The 15,138-nt window shown below is 35.7% G+C and overlaps 1 protein-coding gene across 6 annotated transcripts in view; it reads left to right on the top strand.

The window, feature by feature from the left end:
- The window catches only part of PRKAA1 (protein kinase AMP-activated catalytic subunit alpha 1), a 45,761-nt gene that overhangs the window by 25,531 nt on the left and 5,092 nt on the right, over positions 1 to 15,138 (top strand). For 3 of the 6 annotated variants that reach the window (XM_053906952.1, XM_019464234.2, XM_053906951.1), the window contains exons 2-9: positions 1,030 to 1,171; positions 2,783 to 2,876; positions 3,310 to 3,354; positions 6,804 to 6,948; positions 9,212 to 9,299; positions 10,886 to 11,110; positions 12,420 to 12,906; positions 13,019 to 13,145. In XM_053906952.1, coding sequence (XP_053762927.1) covers positions 2,817 to 2,876; positions 3,310 to 3,354; positions 6,804 to 6,948; positions 9,212 to 9,299; positions 10,886 to 11,110; positions 12,420 to 12,906; positions 13,019 to 13,145 — 1,177 coding nt within the window. In that variant the 5' untranslated portion in view covers positions 1,030 to 1,171; positions 2,783 to 2,816. Of the gene's footprint in view, positions 1 to 1,029; positions 1,172 to 2,782; positions 2,877 to 3,309; positions 3,355 to 6,803; positions 6,949 to 9,211; positions 9,300 to 9,727; positions 9,816 to 10,885; positions 11,111 to 12,419; positions 12,907 to 13,018; positions 13,146 to 15,138 lie in introns of those variants that run through there. The other 3 variants (XM_019464235.2, XM_053906953.1, XM_053906954.1) reach the window with 3 other exon arrangements.

Here is a 15,138-nt window from a genome sequence, read left to right as displayed (position 1 = left end):
GCCTTCTACACATCTGTTACCTAGGACTTTGCTTCATTACCATATTGGAGATCTCTTAGTTTTTCTCCTATATTTGATCCCTTCTTTAGTGGATATTATCTTTCTTCATTTTCTTCCTAATTTTGATAGAATATATATTCTCTAGTAGGTTCTAGGGAAAGGGTAAATAAAAGCTAAAATTTTGGAGACTAAATCCTATTATTACCATTGATTATCTGGGCATAGCATTCAGAATTGAAAGAAAATCACTGAAATTTTTTATTCTTGGGGCACTTGGGTAGCTCAGTTGGTTAAGCGTCCAACTTTGGCTCAGGTCATGATCTCATGGTTTATGAGTTTGAGCCCTGTGTTGGGCTCTGTGCGGACAGCTCTGAGCCTGGAGCCTGCTTCAAATTCTGTGTCTCCCTCTCTCTCTCTGCCCCGCCCCTGTGCACACTTTCTCTCTCTCTCAAAAATAAAAACATTAACATTTTTTTTAAATTTTATTCTTAAAAATAGAAATGGCATGCTCATGAACTGAAATTTGAATGGTTCAAGGGGTTATGGAGAGGGAGGGGGAGTGTGTTTGTGGCATGAGGGCATTTTGGGGGATGGTAGAACTATTCTGTATTTGATTCTAATGGTGGCTTTACCAGTTACTATATGTTCAACTTCATAGAACTGTTCACCAAAAGCAAAAAGTTCAGTTTTTTTTTTTTTAAAGTTCAAGTTGTATGTATGATAGCTTAAGAATTAAAAAATCAGAATTTAAAAGTGCAAAAAAGTATATAACAAAAAGGAAGTCTCTTCTTTCTCTCTGTGTTAGCTTTCCAGTTTTCCTTTCTGGAAGAAACCACTGTTGCCAGTTTCTTATGTATTCTCCCACTTAATCACTCTTGAACATGTAAACAACATTTAGAGGCAAATCAGGTAGAATTGAAAGGAACTTAAATTTGCTCAGTATTTTCTGAGAGTGCAAACTCTTCGAATACATGTAAATATGTTATTAATCAAGCCTGGCACTAACTGGTAAAATTATTTCTCCTACAGTTGGCAAACATGAATTGACTGGGCACAAAGTTGCTGTGAAGATACTCAATCGACAGAAGATTCGAAGCCTTGATGTGGTAGGAAAAATCCGCAGAGAAATTCAGAACCTCAAGCTTTTCAGGCATCCTCATATAATTAAACTGTAAGAACTGATTGTATGAAATGTAGTCATATCATTTTAAAATAATTTTTGTTAACCAACTTACTCTGACAAGTGAGAAGGATGACTGACATTTCTTGAATCTTCCCTCAAGATTTAAAGATTTTTGCCTATTCATGTATTTATCTATATCTAACCCTGTTCTTGGTCACCTAAGCCTGTGTTCATGTTTTGCCCTTGTGCTTATCAGCTGTTACCTTTCTCATTCTTTCTTGTCTCCTGGACATGCCTTTCTGATAGATAACTTTCTGTGTCCCTGTTGCTGTAGAACCAACAATGATTTGCTAGTAAAAACTCTTGACATCCAAATTTCCACATGATGTCACTTAGCCAGTAGAAAGGGTGTTCCCCTGTACTGCTTATATCTGAGAAAACAAATAATGACCGATAAAATTTTAGGACTCCAGTATTTCAGAAGGGCAGTGATATTATGGTTGTTTTACAGTGGCCAATTGTAGGGTCTCCATATAATTTACTTATTGCTCAGTTTTCTCATGCGGGCTGTCAGTGACAACTGCTTAGCTTTTGTACTGAATGAGCTGACTCAAAATTTGTTTCACTCTCCTCTCTTCTCATTTGCTGAGGTGCTGTAGTTTTAAGTGCTGTCCATATGCTGATGATTTCTCCATACACATCTCCTGCTTTGTTACCTCTTCCCCTAACTCCAGATCCCTCACTCACTGCGTACTTCACATCCCCATGGGGATGCTAGAGCTGAACTTTCTGTTACCCTCCACCAAGCCTGCTCTTCCCACAGCTGTCACCCTCTGTGAATATCCAGTTCCTTAGGGCAGAGACTTAGGAACCATCCTGAACTTCCTGTCATCCATTCCATTTCTTTCTTCAAAATCTATCTAGAATCCGAGTGTTCCTCAATTCCTTCATTACCATCAGCCTAGTTTGAGCCACTGTCATCTCTGTCACAGACTCCTGCAGTAGACTATTGCTTCCACGTTTGCCATCCCATCAGTTCTTCATGTTGTTGCCATAAATTAAAGTTTCCTTTTTAAGAGATCAGATCACATGACTACTTTGCTTAAAACCTTTAATAGCTTTGCATCTCCCTTAGAGTAGAAGTCAGGCCTCATCGTGGTTTGTAAGGTTCTGTCCTCTGGTCTCCAGTTAGCTTTTTGAGTCCACATCCTATTTCTTTCTGCCAGCTCACTCTGCTCTAGCCGTCTTACCATTCCTCAAACATGCCAGACAGACTTGTACCTTGGGGCCTTTGCACTTGCTGGCTCACCTTCTTCCTAGATTGTGGTATGGTTTGCTCCCTTCCATCAGGTTCTGCTCAAATGTTACTTTATTGGACAGTAGTCCTTCCTTAAATGCCCTGTGTGAGAGGTTCCTCGTAGTTTGTTTTATTTCTCTTCATAGCAAGTTCTACCACCTGAGATATTGCTTATTTATTTAGTGTCTGTTTCCTGGCTCCTGGAACATGAACTCCATGAAGGCAGAGAATTTGTTTTGTTCCCTGCAGCTTTTCCCGGATTCTAGCACAGTGCCTGCTATATTATAGGCACTTAGTAAATATTTACTGAATGATGAATATACATGTTTTAATATTGGTAGATAAATGTTTTCTCTCACCAGGTACCAGGTCATCAGTACACCATCTGATATTTTCATGGTGATGGAATATGTCTCAGGAGGAGAGCTATTTGATTATATCTGTAAAAATGGAAGGGTAAGCAGTTCTGATTTAATCCTGTATATATTTTGTAACTCCCCTTATTCCTTACTAGCTTCAAGATGTCAGAGAGCAATTTTGTTAAGAGGTCTACTTAATAACCAGTTTCCTTAGTCATATATTTGTCTAGAATCATAGACGATTTAGAGTTAGAAAAGACCTTAAAGACTATTTCCTTAGTCTACTTACATGGAAGTGGAAGCTGAGACTCACGATTTATAGATTTACTCAAGGTCACATGATTTATTAATGACAGAATTGGATTGAGACCCCAGAACTCATGATCCTCCAACTCATGCTTTTGGGGTATACAAATACTTGTAATATATATCTTGAAGTATATATTTAATCCTTACAAAACATATTAAAGATCTAGGCCTTGCTAGTCAACCCTAGCCACATTTAAATTGCATTCACTTTTTGGTTTCAGAAATCTGATGTACCTGGAGTAGTAAGAACAGGCTCCATGAAGGAGGTAGGAATTAGACTTAAAGAATTTAGAGTTGGAAGGAACTTTAGAAGATATTTTGAACAGTTTCTTAAGTTACGGACATAAAAAGTAAACACTGCCCCTCCTGCCCATGTTTTTCTCATACCCAGGTTATGTGGTATGGCTAAAACCTCTTTCTAGAAGAGCTGTGTCTAGCAGTGAGAAGCCATTTTTTTTTCCCTCTCAATCTAAAGTTCTTTATATCATTCACTCATTTGTTCTATGTAGCATATCTATTTACTTTCATCAAAATCAAACTCATTAACCAAGTTAATTTTGATTTTACCATTTTTTAACATGGTTCATTTCAATTTTCAGGTATTCCACTTCTCTATACAGTGTACCCCCTCCCCCCATGCTATGCTATGCCTGGAAAAATGGAAACAGGCACAAGTTGGATTGGTATCTTGTTTTCTTATCTTTTCCATTTGTCATTTCTTGGTCATTTTTCTTCTGTGGTATATTAAAATTTCAGCTGTTGGGGTGCCTGAGTGGCTCAGTCAGTTGTGTCCGACTTTGGCTCAGGTCATGGTCTTGTAGCTGGTTAGTTTGAGCCCCACATCGGACTTTGTGCTGATAGCTCAGAGCCTGGAGCCTGCTTCTGATTGTGTCTCTCTCTGCCCCTCCCCCACTCACGCTGTGTCTCTGCCTCTCTCTCAAAAATAAATAAACATTTAAAAAATTTTAAATTTCAGCTGTCATATTTTCTATTTCAAAGATCTTGTTTTCTGAAATTTTCTTTTTTCTTTAGATTTTTTTAAAAAGTTTATTTATTTATTTTGAGAGAGAGAGCAAGTGTGCAGGTATGCACATGTGGGAGGGGCAGAGAGAGAGAGGGAGAGAGAGAATCCTAAGCAGGTTTCATGGAGCCTGATGAGTGAGATCTTGACCTGAGCTGAAATCAAGACTTGGACGCTTAACTGACTGAGCCATCTAGGCGCCTCTGAAATTTTCTTTTTTAAATAGCCAGTTCTGCTCCACAGATATAATAACCTTATCTGTCTAAGGATAATAATTAGTTGTTTTTTTTTAAGGTTTTAATTTTAATTCCAATGTAGTTAACATGCAGTGTTATATTTGTTTCAGGTGTAAAATACAGTGATTCAACAATTCTGTACCTTACTTAATCAGTGCTCAACATAAGTGTACTCTTAATCCCCATCACACTTTCACCCATTCCTCCCACCTCTGGTAACCATCAGTTTGTTCTCTGTAGCTAAGAGTCGACAGTTGTTACTTACTTAGTTATTTATTTATTTATTTATTTATTTATTTATTTATTTATTTATTATTTAAGTTTTCCTCTGTTCCCTGCATTGTTACTGTACCTTTTGTGCTCCCTGTTCTTTTTTTTTTTTTTTTTTTTTTTCCTGTTCATTTTATTGGTCTCTGTCTTTTGTAAATTCCCTTCCTCAGATATCTGGTGATTCTTGGTTGTCCACTTATATTTGAGTGAGGTACTAAATGCCAAGCTCATGTAGGTGGAACTTAATGATTGGTGAGCCTTCCCATAGGTGGAATAGGTAGGGATCTGTCCATTTTGTTAGGGTGCACCAAATACCAGTAATTTCAAATAGTTTTCCTTAGATCAGAGGGTTGCTCTGGAAGCAATGTTCCAATTTCCTTGAGGGTATTAGCTTAGCTTGCAGTTCTCTGAGAGCTGAATTGGGAAGAGGCCTGCAAGTCTCAGTAGTTAGTATGTTGACTTTCACTTAATCCCTGTGTTTTCCTTCGGGCGCCTCATGCCTGCCTTGGTGTCCTTGAGAACAGAGCTGGTTTGGTCTTACTCAAGAGCAAATCATGGGTCTTATTCCCCCATAGGGGTGAATTTAAAACTTCAACCAATTGTCCTGCTTTCGGTCCACCTCTCATTTCTCCCTTCACGAATTTCCAAGGTTTCTAATTTCTAAGCTTTTCCAGAGTTCTGTGTGCAGGCTAGTTTATTATTGGTTTCCACCCTGCAGGCTTAAGGTTTCCGCTTTCTCTGTTTGGTCAAGTCTTCATCGTTCATCCACTCTATAGCTTGGTGACTCCTTCTGATTTTACTGTTGTCACTTTTCTTGCTCTTTTCGTCTTTTTATGCTAATGTCCTTTTAGTGATGTTTGAAGGTGTGGAGACAAAAGATTCAGTCTACCATGTTTAACTGCAAATATGCTTTAACTTTTCTAACTTTCCTTTGGAGACTTCTCCTTTTTCATCTTTTGTACTGTATTTATTGTTAATATGGTATAATTTTCATTTTTGTAGTCTGTTTAGTTAATTTACCTATTATATTTTGTTTAATCAATTAAGTTTTATTTCACATTTAGAACACATTCTTTTTTTCATTTAGTATATTTAATATAAAGTTGTGTTAAAAAAAGTAAACCTACATTTCTTCTAGAAATAAATGTGTTAGATTATTAGCAGGTTATTTTCTCTAGAGGAAGGGTGTCTCATTGTACTTCATTAGTTTTAATTTTGCTTTCAAAAGAAATTACTAGTTCACCTTTTCTCCCAGATTGTCCATGCCATTTAAAGTGTAGAAGTCTGGCTTCAGAATGCTAATTTGTGACCTCTGTTAGAAAATTGCATATTATAGAGAATTAATAGGCTATTTATTAAATATGACTTCATGGGTACAGGCTCATCCAAATAATGGTTATAGCTTTGGGGAAAAAAATCCTAAAACAAGACAATATGGATAAATGGATAAATGGAAGTTCTTAAAGAATATTTTTTAAAATGTTAGTTCCTGCATAAGATAATTTTTTAAGAAAACAGACTAAAGATACATGTTTTTATATTTTATAAAACAAATGAATTAAGGTTTTTCTTTTGTTAAAACTAAAAAGTCTTTATTTCAGGACATATAACTTGATTGCTTGCTAATTCATTAACAGTCTTGAATGTTACTTCCTCATATAGTCTAAAATAGTATCACCCACCCCAACATAATTCTGTGCCCTTATTCTGCTTTATTTTTCTTAAAATACTCCTTAATGGTCTCTTTATTTCTTTATTGTCTATTTTCATCAACTAGATTAAGAGCCTTTGTTTTATTCATTGCTGTATCTTGAGTGCCTAGAACTGCTTGGCACACTAAAGATGTTCAATAAATATTTGTTAAAGGAATGAAGGATTAAATGTTTCCAGTGTATAGGAGAAAACATACCTAGTTTCAAGGAGAAGTTGAAACTATTTGAAATAGCTCATGAAATACAGGGGAAAGCAATGTAGTCACAAGAGTGGTAACAGAAAGTTGAGTTCCAAGATCCTCTTAGCATTTTGGCTTTGTGCTGATTGTACCCATCTCCCCATTTCAAAAGTATCTCAGGATGAGTTTCATTTGGAAGGTTTCATGCGTTTTGATGGTTTTATAGGTTGGAGAGTTGTAGGTAGAAAAATTTCTTCTGAAAAGCACACCTTTAAAATGCCTCTCTACTTTTCGTAGCTGGATGAAAAAGAAAGTCGGCGTCTGTTTCAACAAATCCTTTCTGGTGTGGATTACTGTCACAGGCATATGGTGGTCCATAGAGATTTGAAACCTGAAAATGTCCTGCTTGATGCACACATGAATGCAAAGATAGCTGATTTTGGTAAGGAGATTTTTATAGTTTCGAATATTCATTATGTTTAATGAACATCAAAGCATTCTTCAGATAAGTTTTACTTCTATGCAATGGACTAAAGTATCCCAAAATAGTGTATCCTCACCATTTTGCCTATGAGCATACAGAAAGGAGAAGAAGTGATGAATTCTCTTCTTAACTTTATGTCTTTAAAATTTAGTTTTAGGACAATAGGTAAATAAATTGGCAGCATTAGAGACATCATTTGAATAGAGACTATTATTTGTGAAGGAGAAGTTAGCAACTTTATTTCCAGTTTTTTTTTTTTTTCTTAAAGTTTATTTTGAGAGAGAGAGAGCATAAGTGGGGGGTGGGGGGCAGAGAGAGAGAGGGAGAGAATGAAAATGAATTATAAGCAGGCTCTGAGATGCCAGTGCAGAGCCCGCCCTGAGGCTTGAACTCATGACCTGAACCCAAATCCAGAGTCATGCGTAACCAATGAAACCACCTAGGTTCCCCTCCGGTATGTTCTTTTGATCAAGTATGGAGCAAGATGAAAGAGACTGAATGGAGTTATACAAACTCTGAAAGCCAGAAGGTAAACTGTATGAACAAAATCAGTCATTCATTCATTTATTTTTAAGAAGTTTATTTCTTTATTTGGAGAGAGAGAGTGCACGCACTCAAGTTGGGGAGAGGCAGAGAGAGAGCGAGAATCTTAAGCAGGCTGCATGCTCAGCTTGGAGCCCGGCGCTCTCAATCATGCCACTGTAAGATCATGACCTGGACTGAAATCAAGAGTCAGATGCCTAACCGACTGAGCCACCCAGGTGCCCCATGAACAGAATTATTTAAAAAAAAACTAGTAAAATATTTTACATGATAGAAAAGCATAATTTCACCTTGGGAAGAACATTGTCAAAAATGAATTTATTTTCCTTTTATGTTCTATATAAATTGCCATTGATATTATTTTATTAAATTTAAGAAAAATTAATCTCTGCAACTCAATTTTGCTTAGCTTAAGTTCTAATCAGAGGTGATTTCATAAGTATTTTTCTCAGATTTGAATATATGTATTTTAATCTATAGAGATTCACTAAGCAGTGCCAGTCAACTCTGAGCTACTGATTTGCTATTGTTGTTGTTGTAACTGACTAAATTATTTGACTTCCTTATTCCTTAATTGTCATGATTATTTTTTTAAGATTTTATTTTTAAGTAATCTCTATACCCAACATGGGGCTCAAACTCACAACCCTGAGATCAAGAGCTGCATGCTGGCAACTGAGCCAGCGAGGCACTCCTTTCATGATTATTTTTATCTAGTACATTTTTGAGAAGGCAGAGGTTTCTTTTTGGAGTAAAACTATGCGGGAGGGAGCTTTGATATTCAGAGTTACTGTTTTGTTTTTTAAAGAATCAGAACAGGGGGGCGCCTGGGTGGCTCAGTCGGTTAAGTGTCTGACTTCGGCTCAGGTCATGATCTCGCGGTCCGTGAGTTCGAGCCCCGCGTCGGGCTCTGTGCTGACAGCTCAGAGCCTGGAGCCTGTTTCAGATTCTGTGTGTCCCTCTCTCTCTGACCCTCCCCCGTTCATGCTCTGTCTCTCTCTGTCTCAAAAATAAATAAACGTTAAAAAAAAAAATTAAAAAAAAAGAATCAGAACAGGGTCATAGAATCTTTGAATTTTAATTTTTCTACTCATCTACATTTTTTCTAGTAATTTCTTTATTAATAAATTTAAACATGCCGAGTTTATTCTAATAAACAGAACAACAAATAGCTTAATATATACTCATTAACTTCCAGTAGTACACTAACTTAATTTTCCTAATGTTTGTTTATTTTTGAGGACAGGTTGGGGGGAGAGAGAGAGGGAGAGGAAGAGGGAGAGGGAGGGAGAGAGCGAGAAAGAACAAGTCAGAGGAGGGGCAGAGAGAGGGAGACAGAGAATCCCAAGCAGGCTCCTAGCTGCCAGCACAGAGCCCAACTCAGGGCTGGATCTCACTGTGAGATTATGACCTGAGCCAAAATCAAGAGTTGGATACTTAAGTGACTGAGCCACTCAGCTGCCCCCAAATAATGCACTAACCTTAAATGCTGAAATAGATTACAAATTTTAGGGCATAATGACAAAATATTTGGGAACAGTAAAGACTAGGATTTGTTTAAGCAAAGAATATAGTGATGATTTATCACTTTAATGCAAACCCAATTTTATTGTTTAATGGAGTTTTGTTTTTATTTCCTTGGGAAATCTTGAATAGTTGATTTTTTGTACATTTTCAGGTCTTTCAAACATGATGTCAGATGGTGAATTTTTAAGAACAAGCTGTGGCTCACCCAACTATGCTGCACCAGAAGTAATTTCAGGAAGGTAGTATTTGACACCCTCCCACACTAATACATTTGTAATTATCTTTTTTTCCCTAGATTTTGTCTGTCTGTGGTGTCATATTGTAGTGAAAGGAAAGACATTTAGGGCTTATTCTTTTCTTATCCAGAAAGTGTTATATTTTAGGGATAAAACATAAGAATTAAGGATTCCATTTATAGAAGAGAATTCTTTTTTCCCCGTGGTGGAAGAAATTGAAGGTTTAAAACTAGCAAGTTTTAAAGGTAGGTCAGACATTAAAAACTTGCATTATACAGGAATACCTACTATTTAGAAATGGTTTACTTAGATGAAGGGTTAAAAGTATAATGTGTACCTTTAATTTTTCAGATAGAAGACATTTTGTAGTAGCTTTCTGTTTTATGATAAGGTGATTGGGGGATTGGACTGAAGTATGATAAAATCTTTAGACTTCATTTATTTTCTGGAGACTGCAGTATTATAAGAATTCTAATCTCTCAATTTACTGACCACCGGCATTGAGAACATGAGGATCTTTATACAGTGCAGCTTTTTGAATGGATTAGATGACAGGAAAATTTAATTTTTAAAGAGTAATTGTTTTTCACTGTACTACTGAAATTGAAAACAGATGGCTAAGTTTGTTACTAGTCTTTATAATTACCTTTTAATAACGTTTCACTCAAACCATGTTTCTTTGTTTGAATGTGTCATATCCTAATTCAGAATGCAGAAATAGTATAGTATTTTCTCTCTGTTTTCATAACCTTGCTTGCCTGGCCTGCTCAGAGAAATTATATTTGGGTAAAGTCATGGCTATGATTAAGGCAGAAGTACCTAATTTTAGATTTATCAAGCTTCATCATTATTTTTTTAGATCAGGTTAATGTTCAAAGAATGTTTTTAAATTATTTCATTTGTGCCATCTAAATTCTTTTGGAAAAAAACAATTCTGGGGGCAATGTTAATTTAAAAAAAAATAAAAGAAAGAAATGGAAATATGCATATATGCATGGGCCATTTCTGAAGTCTAATTTTCCAGTTTGGAAAGGTTTTTCTGTGAGCCCTGGATGAGTGGGAACTTGTATTCAAAGCACTATTTATGGATTAGTTCAACAGTTTATTTGATCAGTTTACAGACATCCTTTCCCCAAAGCCAGACTTTGTGCTAACAGTCTGCAGTAGTTAAGTCAGTTGGCTACAGTGTATTGTAAATACCCGTTTAGGATCTTCTTTGTGAACCAGTCAGCTTGGCTTTCTTTCACAGCCTCAGGCCCCTTTTACCTTGGTAGGAAGTCTTGGGTTTTGGGGGGAGAGTGGGTTTAGGGTTCATCACTAAAGAACGTTCTTAATTGATATCATGAGGAACAAAGTAAAGGAGTAAGAACAGAATTATAGCTATAGTCTAACCTAAAAAAATTCCTAACTTTTGTTTTCAAAGATAATGATGATAGAATTATATAGAATCTTTCTGTATAGTGTAAAGCAATGACTATAGAAACCATACTCTAATAATTCTTTATAAAGTATCCATATTTAAAACTTTTGATTAATTGACTCTCAAGTTACTAATGATTATTTAATCCAATTGGTATTTCCTGTTACAGATTGTATGCAGGTCCAGAGGTAGACATATGGAGCAGTGGGGTTATTCTCTATGCTTTATTATGTGGAACCCTTCCGTTTGATGATGATCATGTGCCAACTCTTTTTAAGAAGATATGTGATGGGATCTTTTATACCCCTCAGTATTTAAATCCATCTGTGATTAGCCTTTTGAAACATATGCTACAGGTGGATCCCATGAAGAGGGCCACAATCAAAGATATCAGGTAATAATGCAACTTGGAGATTATCAGATCTAATAGCTTCAATGATTTAAATTAAGTGAAAGAAAGAGTTGCAGGACAGTATGTATAATGTCATGTCATTTGTATGTTAAAAAATACAGTATATAGGCACATTTGTTTTCGTATTTAAAAATACACAGTAAACTGGTTACCTAAGGGAAGGAAGATTAGTAGGAGGGAGGGCTTTTACTTTTCACTTACACGTCTTTCTTTTGAAAGAAAATAAAAATAGACCCTGGTGGGATGTTACATTTTGTAGTGGCTCTTTAAGATTTTCTGTGGTATGCTTCGTATTTGACTTTTATGCATTCTCATTAGGATTAATGCTTTTCAGTAGGAGTAAATTTGTGTGTTACTATTTGAGTTCTATCTCATAAATTACTCCCTTTTTTCCTTTTGTTCATCTCAAGTAATGAGGAATTTTTAATTTAATCAATGACATGCTTTTGTTTTTTGGGTACTATACATTGAATCACACGTGGAATTACTGATTTGTAAGTTTCATATGGAAGGGCATGCTTTTACCACCAGTGGGAAAGGATAAATCATTCTTTAAAATTTAAAATATCTAAGTGAAAGGTGCTTTTATTTGTGTTTTACATGGTTTTTTTTCCAATTTAAATGCAATATGTGACAATTAGAAGACTTAGAAAACACCAAAAACAAAACAAAACAAAACCAAAATAAAAAAAAAACCACCAGAAAATGATCTTTAATTCCATCACCCAGAAGATAATCGTTGTTCTTTTCCTTTCATGATGTTTTTAGTTTTAGCAGTTTTTGACATAGTTTAGGTCAAACATATCCTTTTATATTTGAAGAGTTGTTATCTTCATAGAGTTGTTTTATAAGGTGAGATAATGTATACGAAGTATTTAGCCTAAAATCTACCACAGAGTAAGCGTTCAGTGAATGATAGTTGTCTGTTTTTGTTGTTTTTTTCACCTAACATTGTATCAAGAATATTATAATAATGAAGCCACAGAATATATTCTTTTTTCTGAACTGGAAATAAGCTGGTCTTGGTCATTTGTTTGTCATTGTCATTTGTGCCAAAACTTTAAATAAAAGTGAAGACATTTCTTTTCCAGTTAGTGCAGCACTGCTTTTTCCCTCTTAAAATCTGAGGGAGGTTGGAGCATTTCCCCCAATATATACAATGAAATGTGAGCCAGAAGAAAGTCTCAGTTTAAAAAAGATGAAAATACCCTATGTGTATAAATAGAAATGAATTCATATCCTAAATCCCCCAAACTGTTACTTACAGTCTCACCTCCTAACTTTGTCTCAGGGAGCATGAATGGTTTAAACAAGATCTTCCAAAATATCTCTTTCCTGAGGATCCATCATATAGTTCAACCATGATTGATGATGAAGCCTTAAAAGAAGTGTGTGAAAAATTTGAATGCTCAGAAGAGGAGGTTCTCAGCTGCCTTTATAATAGAAATCACCAGGACCCGTTGGCAGTTGCCTATCACCTCATAATAGATAACAGGAGGATAATGAATGAGGCCAAAGATTTTTACTTGGCAACAAGCCCACCTGATTCTTTTCTCGATGATCATCATTTGACTCGGCCCCATCCTGAAAGAGTACCATTCTTGGTTGCTGAAACGCCAAGGGCACGCCACACCCTCGATGAATTAAACCCACAGAAATCAAAACACCAAGGTGTAAGGAAAGCAAAATGGCATTTGGGAATTAGAAGTCAAAGTCGACCGAATGATATCATGGCAGAAGTTTGTAGAGCAATTAAACAACTGGATTACGAATGGAAGGTAAAAAAGAAAGGGCATTCTGACTTTAAGCACATTTGCTAAACCTGTAGTCTATAAAATGTTTTATAGAAGAACTGCTTTTGACTTTCTTTTTGTCCATACCACACACTAGGTTGTAAACCCATATTATTTGCGTGTTCGAAGGAAGAATCCTGTAACAAGTACATACTCCAAAATGAGTCTACAGTTATACCAAGTGGATAGTAGAACGTACTTACTGGATTTCCGTAGTATTGATGGTATGTACCTTCCACAAAACAACTTAGTTGACAAACTAGACTTTGTGACCTAACTTGGCTTTTTAGTCTTTGATTCTTTCGAAGCTTCTTGAACTGTTCCTAGTAATTCAATAGCAAAAGAACATTAAATGTGAGATTTGGTGCCTCTGTGATGTGAATTCAGCATTTGTGAATCTTAGGTTTGCTGTAATCTTACAGTGTATTGTCCTTTTATGATTACCTTAAAGCCAGATGCAGTCCGATCCTAAAATGATAGTTTCTGCCACATTTCTGTTTTTTGGTGTGGTTCATTTTGGTAAGATAAAATGTTTTATTTAGAAATAAATGTTGACTTTTTATTAAATTTTTTTATATCTGATATTTAATAAATTTTTTTTTTCATTTAAGAATTAGAGTACAGTTATTACCTTTTAGAGTTGATTGATAAGGCAGTGTGAATAGATTTGATTAGTAGCTCATAGGACAAGAAATCATTTGTCAAGTAAGGTTTCTTACAGGGGACTGAGAGAGAAATGTTTTGGATAGGTAAGGGACTTAATGATTAGTTTTCTCCTCTCATCCAGCCTTTTGCTCCCAGCCTGACACTAGAGACATATCAGAGGTATGCATCCTGTATTAGTTTTGTGAGTTACATGATTCCAATTTTATCTCTTAATAAAGTGTTCTTAAATAATAGACCACTTTTGTATGAAAGCATGATATAGGGATTCCTGGGACTAAAGATAATGTTCAAGATAATGATCATAATTCGTTAAAAGTGACATTGTTAACCTTAATTTTAGATTGCTGTGCATTTCTATTTACCTACAGTCATAAACAATCAGAGACAGCCTGATGATCAAATTGAAATATTCAGACTTCTTAAGTTAGGTGTATTTTAATTGGTCATCAAAATAATGATTTACTTCAGTATAAAATCTTAAAAGTACCTCCTTGAATATTTTTAAAGAAACATTAAATTATGATAAGTATTGGTTTACTGTTTTAATAGTTAGAAAGTGAAAACCTATACTTAGAAAATATATCTCTGATTACCATTATGTATAGTTTGCCAGAATATCTTAACTATTTATATTGATTAAGTTGAGGTAAATTATTAATTGCAGAAAGCAGACATTTTTGTTATTGTTTGTTTATTAAATTTAAGTCCAAGTTAGTTAACATACAGTGTAATAATAATTCCAGGAATAGGATTTAGTGATTTATCACTTACATATAACATGAGCACCCAGTGCTCATCCGAAATGTCTTCCTTAATGCCTCTCACCCGTTTTTAGCCCTCCCTCCCACCTAACACCCCACCACCAACCCTCTGTTTGTTTTCTGCATTTAAGAGTCTCTTATGGTTTGTCTCTTTTTCTGTTTTTATATTATTTTTGCTTCCCTTCCCTTATGTTCTTCTGTTTTGTCTTAAATTCCACATATGAACGAAATCATATGATACTTGTCTTTCTCTGACTTACTTCGCTTAGCATAATACATTCTAGTTCCATCCACATTGTTGCAAATGGCAAGATTTCATCCTTTTTGAATGCCGAGTAATATTCCAGTGTGTGTGTGTGTGTGTGTGTGTGTGTGTGTGTGTGTGTGTGTACATACACACTCACACCCCACATCTTCTTTATTCATCAGTCAATGGACATTGGGCTCTTTCCATACTTTGGCTATAGCCAAGAGTGGTACTATAAACTTTGGGGTGCATGTGCCCCTTCGAATCAGCATTCTTGTATCCCTTGCATAAGTACCTAGTAGTGCAATTGCTGGGTCATAGGGTAGTTCTGTTTTTTGAGGCACTTGCATACTGTTTTCCTGAGTGGCTGCATCAGTTTGCATTCCCACCAGCAGTGCAAAAGGGTTCCCTTTTCTCTGCATCCTCATCAACATCTGTTGCTTCCTGAGTTGTTAATTTTAACCATTCTGACAGGTGAGAGATGGTATCTCATTGTTGTTTTTGATTTGTATTTTTCTGATGATGAGTGATGTTGAGCATCTT

Source organism: Panthera pardus, unplaced genomic scaffold (assembly GCF_024362965.1).
Source record: "Panthera pardus isolate Hobbes unplaced genomic scaffold, ASM2436296v1 HiC_scaffold_2, whole genome shotgun sequence".
Classification (NCBI taxonomy): Eukaryota; Metazoa; Chordata; class Mammalia; order Carnivora; family Felidae; genus Panthera; species Panthera pardus.
Note: the sequence above shows the minus strand (reverse complement) of the source record. Positions and strands in the feature narration are given on the sequence as shown.